Here is a 21,481-nt window from a genome sequence, read left to right as displayed (position 1 = left end):
TTTCCGATTCGAAACTTAATTATTATCATAATCTAATTATAAAGGTAGTGATTGGGAATCCATTATCAGTTTATTATTGATGAATCAATGCGCATTTTGTTGCGAAGGTATAAACAAGGCACGTATCCATTGACGGGTAAGGTTGGGTCATTTTAAAATACAATCATACCAGATATAGTTTGCCAAATTTATCTTAACTATATATGGAAGTCTTCAAAAATTACAGAAACCGTTAGATATATAAAAACAGCAGTAACTAACAGATTAAAAACACTGTGGACACCAACAATGAAGATATATATAGAAGAAGCATGTTTTTTTTATACGCCCGTTTGAAAGACGGGACGTATTATGGGAACGCCCCTGGCGGGCGGGCGGGCGGGCGGCGTCCAATTTTGTCCGGAGCATATCTCCTACATGTATGGAGGGATTTTAATGAAACTTCATAGAAATGTTCACCACTATGAGGAGCAGTGTCGCGCACATGAACCAGGTCTCTAGGTCAAAAGTCAAGGTCACACTTAGAGGTCATAGAAAAAGGCTTGTCTGGAGCAAAACTTTTACATGCATGGAGGGATTTCATTATAACTTGGCACAAATGTTCACCATTGTGAGGCGGAGTGTCGCGCGCAAGATTCAGGTCCTTGCGGCCAAGGTCAAGGTCACACATAGAGGTCAAAGTTCAGATAAAAATATGAAGATGTGTATATGGACCATTTAGTCATCATTTATTGAGGGATTGTAACACAAATGGTCATTATCAAGACTATGGCTGTGATACATATAATTTAGGTCAATATATACAATGTCAAGGTCACTACAGATGATGAAATATCAAGATTTGTCCGGAGCATATCTCCTACACGCATTGAGGGATTCAAATGAAACTTCATACAAATGTTTACCACGATGAGAAGCAGTGTCATGCGCATGAACTAGGTCTCTAGATCAAAGGTCAAGGTCACACTTAGATGTCAGTGAAAAACACTCGTCCGAAGCAAAACTTCCACATGCATAGAGGGATTTCAATATAACTTGGCACAAATGTTCATCATTGTGAGGCGGAGTGTCGCGCACAAAATTCAGGTCCCTGCAGCCAAGGTCAAGGTCACACATAGAGGTCAAACTTTAGATAAAAATATGAAGATGTGTATAGGGACGATTTAATCATCATTTTTGAGGGATTGTAACACAAATGGTCATTATCATGACTACGGCTGTGACACATGTACTTTAGGTAAATATATGCAAGGTCAAGGTCACTAAAGATGGTGAAATATCCAGATTTTGTCTGGAGCATATCTCCTACATGTATAGAAGAATTTTTATAATACTTTATGGAAATGTTCACCACCATGATATGTATTGCTCCATGCATGATCCAGGTCTCCAGGTCAAAGGTCAAGGTCACACTTAGAGCTCATTGAAAAACGCTTGTCCGGAGCAAAACTTCTACATTCATAGGGGGATTTCAATATAACTTGGCACAAATGTTCACCATTGTGAGGCTGAGTGTCGCACGCAAAATTCAGATCCCTGCGACCAAAGTCAAGGTAACACATAGAGGTCAAAGTTCAGATAAAAATTTGAAGATGTGTATAGGGACCATTTAGTCATCTTTTATTGATGGATTTGTAGCACAAATGGTAACTATCATGACTACAGGTGTGACACATTTAATTTAGGTTAATATTTGCAAGGTCAAGGTCACTGGAGATGATTAAATATCCAGATGTTGTCCGGAGCATAGAGGAATTTTAATGTTACTTTATAGAATTGTTCACCACCATGAGACGTAGTGCCCTGCACATGAAACAAGTCTCTAGGTCAAAGGTGAAGGTCACAGTTAGAGCTCATAGAAAAACGCTTGTCTGGAGCAAAACTTCTACATGCATAGAGGGATTTCAATATAATTTGGCACAAATGTTCATCATTGTGAGGCTGAGTGCCGTGCATAAAATTCAGGTCCCTGCGACCAAGGTCAAGGCCACACATCCTGTGCATATCTTCCCTACTGATTTGTTTTAAGGTTCATTTAACAACACAGTACCAAGAATAAAAATTTGCCTGCTAGATAACACTTATCCATAATGCCCCCATCTCCATCTAAAGCTTTCGTAAACGGGCGTATTTTGTGACTATGGCACCCTTGTTTTTTTTTTTTGTTTTTTTTTTTTGGGGGGGGGGGGGGGTTATAACGTTTTATTACAAATATTTTAAAATAAAGATAACGTGATATTAAATCAAATCCTGTCAAAATCCTGTCAAAATCCTGTCAAAATCCTGTCAAAAAAGTAACTTAGTGCAATGTTTCATGCAGAAAAAATGAAAATAAAGAACAAAAAAACATGTGAACTAAAGCCAGTAGGTCAAAGGCCCGTGTGAACATACACATATATTTATAACCTATCTCGGTAGGTCACATGAGACGTTTAGAAATTGGTGAAAAAAACCAAGAACCAATAAGTTCTTTCTTAAATAAATTACTGACAATATGTAGATAAAATATTGTCCCTTACTTTATTGTGTGGGTCAAATGCCAAAAACAAACCTTATTAAGCTTTGCAATCATTTTGTTAAGACCGTGATAAAAACACAGCAAGCTCATTTTGTACAGATATGAAGTTAAAGAAGAGACTGCTTGAATAAAAGGACACTTTCATGCAATATATTTTGTCTTTCTATGTTTATAACAATCCAATGATGCAACATCAGTGAATTGTTGAACTGGATATAATTTAGATACCGAACGACTTCCTTATATATGTATATAAACTAATCATTCAAGCAAATTAATATGGTTATATTGAATTGCTATTATGATGAATTTGTATTATTCAATATAATGCCAAATTTGAGTCTATGATTGTAACGTATGATGATCTATCAATTAGACAAATGAGCCGTGTCACGACAAAACCAACATAGTGCGTTTGCGACCAGCATGGATCCAGACCAGCCTGCGCATCCGCGCAGTCTGATCAGGATCCATGCTGTTCGCTGTCGGTTTCTCTACTTGTTATAGAGTTTGTAAGCGAACAGCATGGATCCTGATCAGACTGCACGGATGTTAGTTTTGTCATGACACGGCTCAAATTATGTTTTAAGATAAATTCCTTTCTCTTTGTATAATTTTATGTCTCTTATGTCAGACTCGTTATGAGAATCTCTGTGTTTCAGTTATATAGTCTTATAGTTATCTTTATATCAGACTACCTTTTAAAATCCTAGTAATACAATGCGTTTGTACTTTGTTACTACTGTTTTTGGGAGACAGCACTGACAATAATTGTAATTTATCAGTTTATTTGTTTTTCATCATTGTGCTTAGTAATGGCATCATGATCATATTGTGACTATAAATAATAGTAGTAGACTGGTCATTTTCTTATATTTTCTCATTTGTATTGGAATAAACAATATTTTTTTTATGAAATATGAACGGAAAGTTTTAAGTATCAATACGATTAAAGGGACACCACTGAGGTTTAAAAGCCTATAAACATAACATTTGAATTTCTTACATACATGAATTGGGGTAATTTAAACAGAAATATATGCAAAGATAGTTAAGACATATACTTTGAAGTAAATTGAAAATCGTATTTTTATGCTTTTCTTAGCCAGTTTTGAGTGAAACGAGTTTAAACGTCTTTCATTTTGTGTCTTTTTTTACAATTTGAATAATTATTCCGGAGAAACGAAGTGCGCGAATGATCGGAAATTTTGCACAAATATTAGTGGTCTAAACCTACTTCAAATGTTCCATTTAACTGGAAAAAATATTTTCAGTCCCATCATGTCAAAAAACCTCAGTGGAGTCCCTTTAATCCGTGTAAAGAATGAAAGCAAAAAAAAGATGAAGCAAAGTCTCATATACTCATCTGCATTGTAGACACTATTACCTATATTAATTGAATTTAGAATTAAATATACATACATTCAATAAATATATAGTTCCAGGCAAAAATTGGATTGACGTTATTATTATGACAAATGTGATTTTTATGTTTCTGACCAGATGTATGTTTTGAACAAGATACTAATCAAAAGTAGATTAGATTATAAAGTTTGTTAAATAATTTAATGATTTCACTGTTAGTTTAGACATGTTCTTTAAGCGAAACAAGTTTTTGCAACTAATGTTAATCCCTTTAGACTCCGCGCTTCATGGAACTAAGCAGTGTTGGTGTCATATGAGGAAACATGGGCGCGACCTCAGTAGGCTTCAAACCTATGACCCCTGGATTGAGAGGCACTAGACCACCGCTCTCCTTACACTCCCATTTCTCTGTTTTCGTTTACTTAACAAAGAGCCAGGGTAGGATCTAAGCCCTTGAGAAATTATTGCATTGAAAAATTGATAATATGTAATTCTATGTTTTTTGCTTTTCACGAATAAACCATGCTTGCTGTTACATTGTTTCTCCATTTAAAATGTTGACTCTTTGTCAATCATTTTGCCCCAGGAAACTCATTTCATACAAACCTATGTAGCTGCACAACCCATACTTTTAAAATCCAAATGTGTCTAGTTTAATTTATCAAATGGATCGACGTTACAGTCAAGCACAATACCGGTATATTATTACTTTCGTTCGTTCGTTTGTTCAGGACTGCGCTCGCTCATCTATTTGTTAATATGTTCGTAAGTTCTAGTTTTAAAAGTAATGTTCTTGTTGTTATCGTTATTATAATTTATTTCTAACAAAATTATTTGCAAATTTGTTTAATATAATCTTAATAACTTCTTACCAGAATAATTCAACATTACGTCCCTTGAAAAACGTCCCTTGAAAATCCTTTATACCTAAAGTTTACATAAACTTAAAAGTTTGATTGAATACCAGACTGATATCAGACGTAAAGCCTATAATGTTGACCTCTTTCCATATTAAATATACGTATTGACGAACATAAACTGTTCAAGTGATTAAAGACCTTACACAATGTGACATAAAAACACAGAATATATACTAAAAGATAAATAATCATCACAGTCAAACACATCTTTATTAAGCTCCATCCAAATAAAATATACCATGCAAACTCTTAAGTGTCCATGTTTCAAGTTTGGATACATTAAAGGTATCATAGCCTTCTTTGAAAAATCATCATTATTAGTGCCAGGCTTGGAACAAAATTAAGTTAAAATTTTGAATGAAGCCTTAAAAACTGCAAAAGCAGCCCACTGTTTTTGTTTCCTTTCATCAAGCATAACTGATATGATATGCATAATTCACTTCAGGTTGATATTGTTCTGCTGTATTGTATTTGAATTTTGCAATTCAACGTCTCTAAGACATTGTACCAATGTTTAAACAAAGATTTCGACACTGACCCAAATATTGTAACAGTAGGTCTAAATTTGCTCTTTGAGCATGGATCATTAAACCATAGAATGTTAACACTTTTTTTATACAAATTCTTGATCATTGTTTACAATTTAAAGATCGAAGCTTGTGCTCTTGTTTTTACATCTCTGGAATCAAAGTGATCATTGGCCATCTAAGCGTTATCATCAGAGGAAGGTCCCGACGTTTGGCTGCTAGAACTGTGGGCTTTTTCACCATCAAAAAACTACTTTGACAGTTGAGGTGATAGTTTGTCTGCAGACTGGACAAACGGACAGAACGTATGCACAAAGAAAACATGAATTCATGTGCCCACAAGGTAAAAATACGACGTCCTGGTTTGTATCCATACATATTCTGCACAAGGCTAGTTGCCTGAGTTGATTATTTTCCTCTATAAGTCGTTTTGTATTGTCAGTCAAATCTATAATGTTATAAAATTTCATTATTTTGTTTTTAGAAAGAATTAAAAATTTTTAAAAACATTGTTACATTTAACAATTGTAAAATTTCACGTTTGTGAAACTACATTTGGTTAAAACATTCACAAAGATAGTGTTCGACATACACAATTAATACCCAATTATGATAACTGTTTAATATATCAAATGAAATGTTAAAAAGATATTGTAATTGTACTGTATTGTAATCGTCACTGTTACCTAAAACAATGAATGCTTTATCAAACGATAATATATACTGTTAGAAATATCAAATCATTATGTAATTTTAGTGTCATAAATCACCGAAAAAATATATATATGTTTCTTCACAACATTGTGTTAGCCGACATGAGATGAAAATGCTATTGTATGCTTCAAACAGCATTTAAAGAAACAAAGCGATTTAATATAATTTTACAATTAAATTCAATTGCATGTAAAAGAGAAACCGATCATTTAAATTCAGTTTAATGTAAAAACCGAAATAGAGCAATTAACTTTAGTACATTATAAATCTGATTGTTACATAAGACTTTTGAAAGGAATGGCTTTGATTACTCATACAATGGTATCTATGATTTCTTAGAAGTAATCAGAGGCTAAGACATTGCAGTGGACATTTTGTGTTTAATTTATAATTCTGAGCAATACCGTGTTCTTCCTTATAAACTGCAACCGCTCTTTCTATATCTTTTCCAGAAAAGCCCATTTCCAAACAAGCATCTGTAGCTACAATGTCAGTTCCTCCACATGCACCAGCTGCTTCCTGCATTATTTTGACCAAGAAGATATCAATGAGCGAAACTATATTCATATTAGTTAAAAGCACAGTTTCAACAAAGCAGATGTATAGACCACTTCACTAAATTTTACAGCAGCGTGCCTCCAGATTTCTGTCAATCTTTAAGAAAATTTAGAAAATGTATTTAAAAGTAAAATATTGTGCAGTGAACATAGAAAGTAATTTTTACAATGCAACTGGCACTAACAATCCACGTAAATTACCCAAACAGGACTCAGAATATGCAAAAATAGTACTTATTTAGTTAGTCATGAAGTAGAATTATGGTGATAAAAAGTCCTACATCAAAATCAGTCATTAAACGTGTATAACATGCAAATTATTTTTGGAATCTTGAATCTATTTACTTTTCTTAAAATCTTGGTATATTTTTTAAGTTTTATTTTTTTGAAAGTTTTTGACTCATCTAACTACATGCAGCTTTAAGGTAATAACGTCTAACGATTTAATAACTGCATTTGATTAACATTAACTAAAATGAAATAAAATGAAAAGAACTGTCCTTATTGGCAAATTAACATCACTCACTCACTCACTCACTCACTCACTCACTCACTCACTCACTCACTCACTCACTCACTCACTCACTCACTCACTCACTCACTCACTCACTCACTCACTCACTCACTCACTCACTCACTCACTCACTCACTCACTCACTCACTCACTCACTCACTCACTCACTCACTCACTCACTCACTCACTCACTCACTCACTCACTCACTCACTCACTCACTCACTCACTCACTCACTCACTCACTCACTCACTCACTCACTCACTCACTCACGCACGAACGTACTCACTCACTCACTCACTCACTCACTCACGCACGCACGCACTCACTCACTCGATCACTCACTCACTCACTCACTCACTCGATCACTCACTCACTCACTCACTCACACATCCACCCACCACCCACCAAAATACACACCCACCCGCAAAAACACTAAAAACACACTCACCCAAACACACTCACCCATAAATACCTCGCCATTGCTGACGTCTCCGTTTTCATCACTCATTATTATTTTATCAATGTACTTTTGTCCTTTAGCTAGAAAGACGTGATAACATTTTGGAGACCATCTGACATGTTCTGCCATTGGAACGTCACCGGGCTCCCAGTTGTTCAAACAAACACCGCAAAAATAACATCTCACTGTATCACCATCTTCTGTAAAAAAATCATTTTTTTGTTTATTCGTTATAAAGATTGTTGACAGGTTATATGGCCGTATATAAACGGCGGTTTGCAATATAACCCTCGACTAGCGGCTCGGGTTATATTTACAAATAGCCATTTATATAGGGCCATATAACCTGTCAACAATCTTTATAACTAATAATATACACGGCTACCGTAAACGTATGACAATTTTTTTTCTCTATAAAAGGAAGTTTGCTGTATTATATATTCGTTATAAAGATTCTTCACGGGCTATATGACCGTAAATAAACGGTTGTTTGCTCGGGATACATATACAAACAACCGTTTATATAGGGCCATGTAAAAACAGGTCAACTTAAATTATATTTTTACTTTACTCTCAAGCTTAGACTGGTGTGCATTTATTTGTCATTAATCTGTGACCACTATCTATTTATTTTATTTGTTTTACAAAAAGTCAGTTTTTAGTAAGCCGAAATAGTATATACATGTATATGAACATGAACTGCTTTGCACTAAGACTTCAACTGATCTCTGTTTTACATAATTCATGATTAAAAATTCGTTTCTTTTGTACTTACTCGTATAGAAAAATCCTGCTTCGACAAGATCATTTTTGTTAATTAAGATACTGTCTGACCAGTTCGCAAATGTTTCTAAACGCCTCGATTCAGCAACATAAATTTGGAACATTGGTTTTTCAACACTACTTCCAAAAGCAGCTGATTCTATATCGACCATCCTCGACTACTATAACGAAGCTGCGAGCCCATGTTGAAGAAATTACAACACGTTTGTGTAACCCTGTAAGAATTAAAAATTTTGCATGCCATAAGGAAATTACACAATGTAAATTGATTTCTAGAATTTTCAAACTTCATTGTCCAGTGTAACTTTATGCAATATACGATGTTGGTAATATCAATACATTTTTCATTGCATTACAGCTTTGAATTTTAGAACCAGTCTACTGTTGTGTTATATTGTACATGTTTTATAAATACGCGGACTCTAAATACAATTTTCTAGACGCATGTGCTAAAGCAATACGGTAAAGTCAACTGTTTTGTTTTTACAAACACTTGCGCATACTAAATTCTGACTAATAAATACTCTGAGAACAACACATTAAATGATTTTAACACATTGTAATAATCACTGTTCTTAACACCATACTTCTTGAAATTTAAGAATATGAGTTACGAAATAGTTGTTACATAAATACATGTATACATTTTAAGGCAAAAGCATAAAAAAGACAACATACAATAAAATAATCAGTAGATGACCACATGTAGCTTTGAAAGGTTTACGGACACTGAATCCTCTGTTACTATGCAGCCTGGCGTATTCATGAACAATGTGACTATTATTTTTTCATTCTGGAATAAAGAACCTTTTGATAATCATAAAACAATGATATGGGTGAATATAGGTTTAAGCCCTTCATTATTTAGACATACATTAAATAATAAATTGCATATTAACAAATGTCTGTTCGTCATCAAATAACAATTGTCAACGTTGACGGAAAATTAAAGGTTTTGTATTTATACAAATAGAGAAAACTCAACTACACAAAGGGCACGATTCTCTCAAATAATAACATGCGAATCGTGTGATAATTATCTAACACTACCATTTGAATTCAGAAAAATAGAGAAAACGACAAAATTGAAATGTTGCGGGCTCGGTTTGATTAAGCATGTAATGAACGGTAAATAGCAAGTTACCTTCCACGCCCCCTAGCACTGCCTGAAGAAAAATTCAACATTTAAACACGAAAATGGTGACATTTTGAATTTGAAACATACGCAGATGTGTTCATATACGGCGGTCATCATGGAACCTTCAATGCGACACCTTCGTGCCATGTCATGAAAAGCGACATATCGTCCTCAGTTAAAAGAAAATTGCAAATTCATCAGCTTTAGATGAAAGAAAACAACTTTCAACTCTAATTTGCTTGACCGTGAATTTATTGATATGCGTTTGATATTGCATGATTTTTGTTATTGAATAAAACTATTGGGTTTTATTGAAACAATTTCAAGAACTTGTGTTTATAATCTGACACCAGCAAATAATAAATTTTTCCTTTTTTATGCATATAGGGGGAGCATAAAGTCGCCGGGTTGTCCGTTCGTCCGTCCGTCCGTCAGTCCATCCGTAGGTACGTCTCGAATTCGTGTCCGGCCCATAACTTTGTTATTTGAAGTCGGATTTTACAACTATTTCACAGAAATGATCACTATATTGAGACGACGTGTCGCGCGCAAAATTTGGGTCGCTACATTGAAGGTCAATGTCACAGCATGACCCTGCAGCAAAATCGTGTCTGGCCTATAACTTTGTTATTTGAAGTCGGATTTTACAACTATTTCACAGAAATGATAACCATATTGAGACGACGTGTCGCGCGCAACATTTGGGTAACTACCTTGTAGGTCAAGGTCACACCATGACCGTGCAGCAAAATCGTACTCGGCACATAACTTCGTTATTTGAAGTCGGATTTAACAACTATTTCACAAAAAAGATCACCATATTGAGACGACGTGTCGCGCGCAAAATTTGGGTCGCTACCCTGAAGGTCAAGGTCACAGCATGACCTTGCAGCAATTTTGTGCCCGGTCCATAACTTTGTTATTTGAAGTCACATTTTACAACTATTTCACAGAAATGATAACCATATTGAGACGAAATGTAGCGCGCAACATTTGGGTCGCTACCTTGTAGATCAAGGTCACAGCATGACCTTGTTTTTAAAGAATGAACATAACTACATGTACTAATATCTACCATGTTGAAACCACCTTTTTGTATATTTTCAATAATTACAGATTGTTTTATTTTCGCCTTACCTTTCCAAATAAAATCATAAAATAAGTCATCAAGTGTTTTAAAAAGCAGTATTAGGAGTAGGTAGGCTTGTAAAACAATCAGTAAATAAAGGAAGCATTATTGACTTAACAACAGCGATTTTTTCTAGTTAAGTTTATACCCCTTTTTCTAATGACTTATACTATTTTTTACATTTCTGCAGCTTTGAACTTTGTACGGGACAATAATCTGAAATCATGCTTACCGCGAAAAGCGCTAACTTAAAACGCGCGAAATCTTTTCTAGGAATACAGTATTATTAATTTTATTATTTGACACATAACGTGTCCCTTTCCTTCTTTCGCCGCCCTTATTTCTACACCCAGTTTTGTTTTGGCGCCTTCTGGGTGCCCGGCTAAGGTAGCTTGGATGTGTTGGGGGCTGCATCCTGTGAACTTTGCCCTTGCCTTGTTTATCTGTTTTCTCTCTTTTTTACTATTAGATATCAATAAATTCCGCAGTGCAATGTCACTTTTCCGTACATCTCCGTATAATTTGGAAAATGAACATGGTCGATAGAGTGGAGTGGAGAAGCATTTAAGAATATCTATATTATGTCGAATTGATCAGGTGGACCACGAGTACCTTTTCTTATTGAAATGTCATAGACTTTCAAACATTCGACCTTGAAGGTTTTATGACAAACAATGTAATCAGTCACATTCAAACCATACACTTATTTAAAAATGTTGCTATGTATATCTGTTATGTTCAGTTGGAAACAAAACGTATACTCGACCTACTTTAGATATAATATCTCTAAATGAATGTACTCGTATTGATGTCATTATATATGCTCTTGTATCACAGATAGCATTGTATATGACAATTATATATACATTTATGTATTAATGTCATATGTTGTTCTCGGGCGACTGGCTATATATCAAATAAACATTTTGTCATAGATATTCAAAAACACATTCATTTGATAGTACTGAATATAATCGAAAATATTGAATGTAAATAAAAATACCTCTTACCTCTTATTTAATCCTACGCAATTTGTTAATGTCGGGTATTTTCAGTGTATAAAAATAAACACATGTAATGGGAGCCCATGTTCTGATTAATGTTCGAAGGGAACCCAAGCGACACGCAATATACATCTGCACAGAAATTTCGACACTGTTCCATTTTTAACATATGACATAATACAGAATAGTTGTTAAAATAGACATGATATTTTATATATTAACTTATTGCGTGTTTTCATGCAATGTACAACTTTACTATTAATATCATATTGCTTTTAGTTTTTATAAGCCTTTCGTAAATCACTAATTTTTGAAGTCTTCTAATGCGTAAGAGCCGCACATTTGACCATTTGAGTTTTGTAGTTGTACATTTTCTGAAATATGAAAAGGTATAAAAGCTTTTTCTACAACAAAGCACAAGTAAGTAAGATAAATCCGTAACTTGGCTACAAACTGATTGGTCCATACAACAGTTTTGGGGTTAGATACCTGCCTATTATTAAGAAACTAATAATTATTTAAATGATTGGTGGTATTATATAATCAAGTTTAGTTAAACACACAACCTGTTACAAACCTAGAATTTTTATACTATCAATATAAGCTATGATCCTGTATGAGGCTGTGACGTCGGTATCAATATGGAGATGTGCCTTGACTCACAACAACCTATACAGATAATACAACTTCTACAACCCTGACTTCTATCTTGTGGTACTCGCTTCCTTTTTTTCAGAACTATCGGCTCCCGCGAGATATTATGGAGCGGGGACAGCTGTATACTCGTAAGTGTCCTTAATACCTATTAGTATAATTGGTTAAGTGTGGTCTCTTGGACATTCTAGACAAATCTTACTTTCAAATCAGCGTTGTCTTCTTTTTATAGGCACACTATCTGGACATTCCGAGCTGATTTGTCATAAGGGTGTGAAGCAAATTTTTCAATTTTGTCTTGTTGGACTTTCTTTAGGGATTCTGTACTTCTCTCTTAGTCCAAAACGACAAAACGATAATGTTGCAGACTGGGTTTAATTGAGCCTATTAAAGAACGATACTGGAAAGTGCAAATTACCTCTACACCTTCCTAGCATACTTACAGTAAGCAGTACTTACATTGTACATGTAATGGTAGGATTTGGAATTCTGATGTGATCATACGGCGGTTATCATGGAACCTTCAACGTGGCACGTTAGTGCCATTCGATAAAAAGCGGCATATGGTCTCAAATTAAAATAATGTGTATGCAATAAACGATAAAACAATGGGCGGAAATAGATAAAATCGAATATTATAAAAGAATCAGAAACCTGCATATCATTGATTACCTTTTATGAACCAGGCTAAATATTCTAAGAGTGATTAAACACTATTTAACAGTGGTCATGTTGAAAGATCTTCAAGTATTGGAAATATAACATCTGTGAGTGTATGTACGGTGCAACTTTCGGGTCATGAACAAGCTAATGAAATAAACAAGCATGTTCGTTGTTGCCTTGTGTATTTTGTTATAAATGTTCGATATACATAAGAGGTAAAGATTTCAATGTAATTTAAAAGTAAAATAAAATATCTCTTGCAGTCATGCGCCACATTTGAAGGTACTATGACTTTAGAAAATCAGGAAAGCAAACTCTCCAAATTCATGTTTCCGGAAAAAGGTTGACATAATGTCATCATCATTTTACGTTAAAATAGGAATGGATGGCTTTCCCTAAAACTACGACCCAGTCTGTTATTTAGAGTAATAAATGAGGCATTGAATATTGTATAAAACCTAAAGCCTGTTTAAATTGATGTAGGGCTCCAGAAATAAAAGAGTACTGTCTTCTTAGAAATAAAATCGAAGTCCATTTTATGTTATGAAAAAAGAAGATTATCTTTGTTTTTAATTTGTGCTAATTTATGTTTATCTTATTTATTACATGGATTGTGCAATATGTTAATATGAAAGTCTATATGAACTAATCAATACAGTTCGAAACAAAGTATACAATCGATCTTTAACATTTACCTCTGGTATGGTTAATTCTCATGGAATTTAGGGTTTATATAGTAATACATATGTAGCCGAATAAAACATTTTAAAGTAAAAGACATGCGCTGGTTGTAATTGTGACATTTTTCTTGTTTAATGTCGGAAATGACTGTATTAGTTGATAAATAATCTGATAATTTGATATTTCTTTACAATGCACTTCACGTTGTGTGGAATGAATATATCTTAATGCAGGTTTGGTATTATATGCTGATGCCACAACTGTTGAATTGAGGTTGTTTTTGCCATTTCTATGTAGTAATAATGGTTTCTGTGACATTATCATACCAAGCCTATTCTTGACAATTGATATCGGGTCATACACAAATTTTCATCTATCTACTATCATAAGTAGCCAAGTCAGAGAATGGCTTCGAAAATAATAAAGAGGGGGGATTAGATATCTGATTTATAAAATCATACAGTATGTGCTATGGTTGGGAATTAACACAAAATACTATTTTTGTCATACAACAACACTTTATTAACGTAACATCTAAAGATTACATTTGTATTCAGTTGAGCATATAATATGAGTAAAAAAAAGTCAATGAACACATCTTGGCATTGTTTAATGCTATTTCACCCTAGTAGACCTACCCTGTTCACCAATGTTCAACACTCTGATTTATTTTGTTTAGTGAGTTCCAAACAAAATTGATTAAAGTACTGAATAAGAATATCTTTAATGTGCTTCTCTACGGTACTGGTCATTTGGTTAAAACGCTGTTTTCCTTTAATGTTTCTTTTTAGAGAATAATTTTGTGATTAATTGAGTATTCGGTGCATTCATACTTGTCTACTAGGGTAACCGTTATCATTTTTTTATTTTTGTATTAATGACAGACATGAATGCCTTAAGTTGACCATTAATTGTTCGTCTACAAACAGGACATTTTGTAAGCGCCGGTGCACACTGTGGACAACTTACCATGTGACCACATGGTAAAAATATTACATCCACTCTTCTGTCTAGACATATTTTACACGTGTATTGCTCTTTTAATCTTTCGTTTTCATCAAGGAGTGTTTCAATCGTTTCTGAAATAATAAAGGTGTTTTGATTAGAAAATAAAAGAGTTCAATTATATGCAGTTTCTCTTATTATCTGTTTTCATTTGAGTATTATGTATATTTGTATTAGGTAAGGGAACTGCTAAATCGATGTACAAGGAAAAGTATTTAAAAATGTACTTAGTTTTCACTGTGTTTAATTGCGCTTTCATTAAAAATTTTCAATAATGATATTCTCAGAGGTTTTCCGTTGATTTGTAAAACTGCTTTCTTAAAAAATATCAAGCTATGAAAACTAACCAATACCTAATGGTTCATTGTCTTCATTTAACTGTGTTGTTTCTTCAGCTTCTGTATTAGTAGTGGCATCGGGGGAATACTTTTCGGGGTTTTCCTCTATATCAAATATTATTTCACAAATATCCCTCCCTTTGAAGTGATTGTTACCTATTTAAGAGAAAATGCAAACATTAACTACCTACTAGAAATAAAACCACATTGAAATGACAATGAATGTGGCAAGTTCCATAAACTATACATGCAACATAGAAAGTTGATCAAAATTATATTGAACAATTTAGGAGGCGGGGAGGTTTGGACGGTAGCTTGCACGTTCCAGAACCGTCCATGAACAGGCCTTACCATAACCGAGCCTATTACATTTTCAATTTTGCCGTGTGTGGAAGTTTTTAGCGAATCTGTTTTTTTTTGTTTAAATAGAAACTTTATTTGTTACTGCTTCTCTTAATACATTAGGGAGTGAGAACTTACCGTGTCTGTTAATGAAAATGTCTATCGCCCTTTTAACTATCTCCTTGGAGTACCCCATGTCTATGCAGCTCTGTGCCGCCACTGAATCTGTAAGATCACTCGAATCAACGGAGTTCTGTTATAAAATGGATACTTAAACATCAATGTGATATCGAGAAGTATTTGCTCAAAGGTACAAGTAACAAATGAATTCTTTTTGAATTTTAATAGAAACATCATGTGCAACCTTAACAGATTATTAACTTACAAATGACAAACTATTTCTCTAATTCAAAACATATTACAAAAAAGAATAAAAAAGTTACAAGCTTCCTCACAAGCTGTATTGTTAAAGACAATTATTATAATTATATATATTTTATATATGGTGTGGACTTGTAAGATAGTTTATAATTCTCCCTTCCTTATCTAAGATTGCAAATGCCTCTTTTGGAATGGATTATGGAAAATAAGTGTACACCCCTTGTCGCAGATCTGATTTTGTATTGTCATGAAAAGGGGTGATATTCATCCATTAACTAGATAATTAACCAGTTTTAATATTACTCTCGTTACTTAGATAAAGTGAAGTAGTTTATATTATCACTGCTGATAAACATACTCTACGAAAGTGAATTTCACAATTACAAGATATTACTGCGTGAACAAAACATGCGTCACTCATGCTTTTGTTTTGCTTATTTACCTTTAAAGCTGCATGCCTCCAGATGACCCAAAATATTTCAAGAAAATTAAACTTGGAAAAAACATACTAAAACTTTACGAAAAGTAAACAAATTAAAGAATTAAGTGATAATTTATATCTTATGTGCAATTAATGAATGTATTTTGCAGTATTTATCACCATATTTCTTCTGCGTTACTAACGCAGTATGGGCTATTTATGCATATTTTGACCTCTTTTGGGTAATTTACGTGGATTTTATGTGCCGATTGTAATGTGTCAAGTACTTTCTTTGTTCATTTCACAATATTTTACCTTTAAAAACATTTTCAAAATTTTCATGAAAATTACGATGAATCTGGAGGCGTGCTGCTTTAAACAATTTACAAATATCAAAAAATGCCAAAATCTAATGTGCCACATAAATAAACTGTAACGATTAAGACTTCGTTTGTTGTATGGTGTATTTATTCCAACGCAAAATCAATGGCATTTCTGGCTTCAACAGAGTATGATGATTGCTGCCATATAACCAAATATTGTATTAGTTGGCTATAAGTTACTTAAGTGATCAAATGGTATTTATCCAAATGAGCTCATTTCATTATAAAAATATAATTTCACTATTATATCGTTTGTGGATTAATTTCTTGCTATCATCAACAATACTATGCATGTTGTAACAACTAAGACCCAATCTTATTGCGGAAACTTGTTGTTTTTGTATTGTAACAATAAAACAATAAAATGTGATTAAACATAAGATGTAAGGCAAAAGGGATGGTCTTGATTGTTTTAAAGTTATTTTGCAAAACACTGACGAATATATACCTATAAAATTTATAGTTTTAAAAGGTTTATTAGGCCCCAAACATGAAATTACTTTTATTTCTCAGTAAAAACTCAATACTTTAGTATCCTTTACAGATTCCAAAATCGTACTTATTGACCATACAGCTGGATCATCTTTTGCTTCTTTTGCATTTTTGGAATTCAACAAAGTCATTGTGATTTAATATTTTAAATGGATGTCGATACACTACTATGTTTTCGTTATGCTACTTTTATGACAACTTATTTCTCGTCCATCACTACTTTCTTTATATGACAAGCATTTAACATGCTTTATTCCATATATAAAACCTTGTTAAACGCATGTTAATCTTTTCCTAATTTCTGAGGGACAATGTGCCCTCAATAATATTTGTTAGGGTATGTTGCCATGTTGAAAATTGCATTGAACGATATACTCATATTCTTGTTACCAACACACTCCGTAAGCAAGGCTATCGCTATCAAAAAAAAAAAAATGTTTTTCAAAGGGGTACTCAGGCATTTTTCAAAGGGGTACTCAGGCAAATTGATGATAAAAATACTAAAATGATATTAAGTACTCAAATCACGCTAAAATGACATTTTTTTTAAAGTACAAGCATGAATATCTGCATAAATTCTATATATTTTGGGTTGGAAGTGTAAATATATCACAATATCTTGAACAAAATTTAAATGCCGACAGAATCACCAAGCAGTTTTGAAACAAGTCATGTGTCTTGAACAAACCTTGAAAGTTACAATAACAGATATTGTGGATTTTGTATGATTGTCATTCATTTGACATATTCTTTAACGTTTCCAGAGTAGACTGTGACAACTATTGTGAAATCTCAAGCTTTAACCTGACCAGCGTGGGTCAAGTTAGGAAACCACCAATTTATTCTTTATAAGCAGAAAAGTTTTTTTCCTGAGACTGGCTAGTGTATTCATTTTGAGAACATTTACAGAATAATAAATGAAAGCTTCAAAACTAAGAAATGAAAATTTTGCAGGTGTTTGGCTTTAAACGTTTTACATTCATAATTTATAATTAATCGCAAAATTTAAGAGCGTGTCAAAATTTCTAGTGATAGGCTATGCTAAGCATCTATTTTGACGGTGTGGTTTACAAACTACGGACGATTGTGGTCATGATAGTTTTCTCTTATTTTAAGTTGAAGAGTTTAAAAAACATTTCTAAAACTACTAAGTGTCTCGCCACGCTCTTTTTTTTATCTATTTGATAAGCAAATCCGAAAACCTATCAGAATCGTTCTGACTGCGTCTGTTAACATCGGGTCTACCTGGGCTATTTTCTTATTGCCCAGACTAGTAAAAAAACACAGATTAAGCTATATTACTTGAGCATTTTGCGTCGCAATTACAAAGCATTTCTTAACTTGATAATTATCAGACTTTCGCATGACTTGAAACATTTTATTTATTCTGTCTTGTTTTTGGAACTTAACAGAACTGACAATGAAGTTTGGAGCACCTTCAACGTGTGTCAAATGCCAAGTATTGTTTATTCTTTTTACTGATTCATTGAAGTGCAACTCCGTGTTTCTACCGTTTCCGTTACGTACCATTTCGATCATTTCCCTTAAAGTAAATTAACTTACTCTTTGAAATACCTTTCAAGGCTTTGTATGGTTGTAATGAAAGTAGTACTGTAATAATACACCCTGGTTTCTATCGTTCACCCCGTTTATTTTTGGAACCCTATGTGTGCATACTAGGAAAGGATTTTATGAATAATAAAAGCTGGGGTTGCTTTCCGCGAACGTTGCGCTACCTTGTTGAGCTTTACTCTCTTATTGCAGTATTGTAAAATTGCTTTTTATTAAAGTGATAAGTACGCAGACAAAAACTTGTTATTTCGCTTAAACCATCTCTATAATCCATAACATTCGTACCGATAGGCTGCTGATTCCGTCTGCACAATCTGTTTCCGGCTTTTCTCCTCGAGCAATTTTCTCAACGTATGCTTTTCCTTTCACAAGCAAAATATGGGGACATTTTGGGTAATATTTTGCATGTTCTTCCATTGGAACATCGCCCTTTTCCCAGTTACGTAACCCTCCGCCACAAAAATAACACCTAACGCTGTCACCAACGCCTTAAATAAAATTAAAAAAAAGAACAATGCGAAGTAATAAGGCTACTAGGAATATTGATCTCGTAGTGAAATATAAACGAACGTATTTAATTTCTGTTTAAGTAAACATTTGTCCTTTTTCAGTTATTTAGATACAATGGAAGTTATGAATTTGTAGGTAATAACTGCAGAAATTAAGATCTTACCAGTGTACACTAAACCTGATTCGACCATATCTTCCATTTTCACAGGCAGGTATTCTGGCCATGACTCGAAAGACTCCTTTCGTTTTGAAATGACAGCATATTGTGGAAATTTAGGCTTTTCCACATTTATACCTAAAACACTTGGGGGAGGTTTGGATGCATTCTGTTTGGATATGCGTACATCAGAAGTAACTTCAGACATCTTTACCTTAAATTTATGATAACAATACTGTATTTGCTTTTGTTAGTAAAATACGCGATGGATGATATTTTAACGATAATGCATTTATTTAAAGCTGCATGTCTTTAAATGAGCCAAATATTTCAAGAAAATCGAACTTGAAGAAAATTTACTATGAGGGTACGAAAAGTAAATCGATTCAAGTAATGATTTTCATGTTACGTGCGATTTTTACATCAAGAAATACAAAGAGTATTTATCAATCAATATGCAATTGAAGTTGAGATTTTCCTACAATGTATTGATTCAGAATATGACTTACTCTTTGGGTAAAAAAGTTGAAATTTATCTTACCTTGAAATATATGGTCCAAGCAGGTTTAATTTTGTATGATTGCGATACTGCGTGTTACAAACTCTTATATAGGTATACTTTGGTATTCCATATTTACCATATGTTAATACTCGTATATGTTACATCACTGGTTTACCATTTATGACGTCGGATTGTTTATCGTCGTTTACAAAACAAATAAACAGTAAAAATGAAAATAAAGCAAATGCAAGATTAATTTTGTTATCTTTATTACACATTTTAAATCAAGATGAAAAGTAAATATGTTGTAGATAACTGTAAATCTAAATACATTGCGTAGGTATTGAAAGTATATTTCACAATCAAACTCTTACTTATCACTTACAGGAGATGCAGCTTCTTGTTATAATTTCTGAACTATTTTGCCATATTTAAAGGATAGAAATAATGGATACATGATAAGGTTTTGTCAAAGTTTAATATATTAGGAAATTGTGTTCTGTCGATATTTTCAATAAGTGAATCTGTTCTTTTTTTTTAAAGATTCGTTATTTTTACCAACGATCTTTGTCATGCACAGACATTCAGTAAATATATATCAAATATTCATATACGTACATTTATTTTCTGTTATGACTGATCAATATCTATTTTTATATAAACTTGACCTATTATTTTATAGTGCAGGTGAAATACGCAAAATAAACTACTTAAGTATTTCACAAAGGAAACATTTTTATCTCCTTTTATCTTTATTCTTTCATAAGTGTAAACAATTATTGGTAATATCGTTACAAAAACACCGATTTAGTTTAACATATTTTAAAGTCATTGTAAATTATATCTTAATGGTTTTCCATAAACCTTGAACTACTAACCTATTTAGAAAAGAAAAAAAACGACACAAACAATAAGAATCAAAATAAAATAACAATAATAATAAAATGGGTACAAGAATTGGTCTTATGCTAAATTCTGGTTTAAGTAATGTCAATTAAAGTTTTCTCTATTATTTCGAATGACGTTTATGTCTATTAAATCATTGAATATACTTGGTCTAAATGGCAATTTATCTCTCACAATTGCGTGGCACTGTAAAAAGGCCGTATAAACTAATTAATGTTCATTATATTTATATTTTAAGGTAATAAATTATATCGATTGCTGAGATAACTATCAAATACTGAAAGATTTGCATCATAGGGTAGCATAAGAAACAAAACATATTAACAATCTGAGCCAAATTCACGGGGGGGGGGGTGTCATGTGACTTTGTTTAGTAATACAAACTGGGAATGGCGACTGCTGAGTCTCGGTATGTACATTATTTCTGACCTAAATCCAAACTAGACTTGGCGGGGATTCATTTTATTTACACTGTCTTGTTTATAGGAACATGGTGGGGCTAAGAGCGAGGTTTGGTGCACCATTAACCGGTTTAAACTCCCCAGTAGTCATTATTATGCTGCTGACCGTTCCAAGGCGGCGCCCCTCTGTGTTCCTCAGATGTATGTCTATGTTGTTTTATACTGTTTTGGTGACACTTTTACTTGTGTCCCTTGTTGTTATCTCGTCTACGGTAAGTATCTTCCCCTTTGCCCCGGATTATTGTTTCTTTGATTACCCCCCCCCCCTTTTCTCCGGTCTCCTGTCCCCTTCCCCTGTGTCCTTTGACTTTGTGGGCCTATTATTCAATCTTTTATTTGTTTTCTTTGAATTCCTTATCAGTTACAGATTATTTATCTCTTA

General features: G+C 33.4%; 2 protein-coding genes across 5 annotated transcripts; both read right to left on the bottom strand.

Annotated features, from left to right (window-relative positions):
- Positions 1-4,994: 4,994 nt before the first annotated feature.
- Positions 4,995-11,676, bottom strand: LOC132759202 (E3 ubiquitin-protein ligase XIAP-like). Of its 4 annotated transcripts, none has more exons than XM_060750926.1 (6): positions 11,638-11,676; positions 9,039-9,153; positions 8,353-8,575; positions 7,566-7,777; positions 6,449-6,563; positions 4,995-5,778 (listed from the first exon to the last, which is right to left on the bottom strand). In XM_060750926.1, the coding sequence occupies exons 3-6, from the start codon at positions 8,510-8,512 to the stop codon at positions 5,573-5,575; spliced, it is 693 nt and encodes a 230-aa protein (XP_060606909.1). In that variant the 5' UTR covers positions 8,513-8,575; positions 9,039-9,153; positions 11,638-11,676; the 3' UTR covers positions 4,995-5,572. The 4 variants fall into 4 exon arrangements, with proteins under 4 accessions (XP_060606909.1, XP_060606908.1, XP_060606910.1 ...); XM_060750925.1 differs by lacking the exon at positions 11,638-11,676 and adding an exon at positions 9,505-11,598; XM_060750927.1 differs by lacking the exon at positions 11,638-11,676 and having other exon boundaries at positions 7,566-7,774; positions 9,039-11,610.
- A 2,451-nt stretch (positions 11,677-14,127) lies between these two features.
- On the bottom strand, positions 14,128-19,897 carry LOC132759201 (baculoviral IAP repeat-containing protein 7-A-like). The gene is made up of 6 exons (XM_060750924.1): positions 19,772-19,897; positions 19,237-19,444; positions 18,849-19,051; positions 15,453-15,567; positions 14,988-15,128; positions 14,128-14,708 (listed from the first exon to the last, which is right to left on the bottom strand). Exons 2-6 carry the CDS (start codon positions 19,436-19,438, stop codon positions 14,485-14,487), a joined length of 885 nt encoding a protein of 294 aa, XP_060606907.1. The 5' UTR covers positions 19,439-19,444; positions 19,772-19,897; the 3' UTR covers positions 14,128-14,484.
- Positions 19,898-21,481: the final 1,584 nt, after the last annotated feature.

The sequence above is a fragment of the Ruditapes philippinarum genome, unplaced genomic scaffold (genome assembly GCF_026571515.1).
Source record: "Ruditapes philippinarum isolate M1 unplaced genomic scaffold, ASM2657151v2 ctg602_1_1_1_1, whole genome shotgun sequence".
Taxonomy (NCBI): Eukaryota; Metazoa; Mollusca; class Bivalvia; order Venerida; family Veneridae; genus Ruditapes; species Ruditapes philippinarum.
The sequence above is the reverse complement of the archived record's forward strand: the minus strand, read 5'-3'. Positions and strand labels throughout refer to the sequence as shown.

Bases quoted from the DNA above. Each gene is read 5' to 3' on its own strand.
- LOC132759202 (XM_060750926.1), bottom strand. From the start codon at position 8,512: ATGGTCGATATAGAATCAGCTGCTTTTGGAAGTAGTGTTGAAAAACCA. The intron at 6,564-7,565 runs GTGAGTGTGTTT...AAAATAATGCAG, and splicing joins TTATGGGTGAGTGTGTTTGG to GAAGCAGCTGGTGCATGTGG. The intron at 5,779-6,448 runs GTATTGCTCAGA...ATAACATTATAG, and splicing joins AGTTTATAAGGAAGAACACG to ATTTGACTGACAATACAAAA.
- LOC132759201 (XM_060750924.1), bottom strand. From the start codon at position 19,438: ATGTCTGAAGTTACTTCTGATGTACGCATATCCAAACAGAATGCATCC. The intron at 15,568-18,848 runs GTACGAATGTTA...ATTTTATAACAG, and splicing joins ACGGAATCAGCAGCCTATCG to AACTCCGTTGATTCGAGTGA. The intron at 14,709-14,987 runs GTATTGGTTAGT...TTATTATTTCAG, and splicing joins TGAAGACAATGAACCATTAG to AAACGATTGAAACACTCCTT.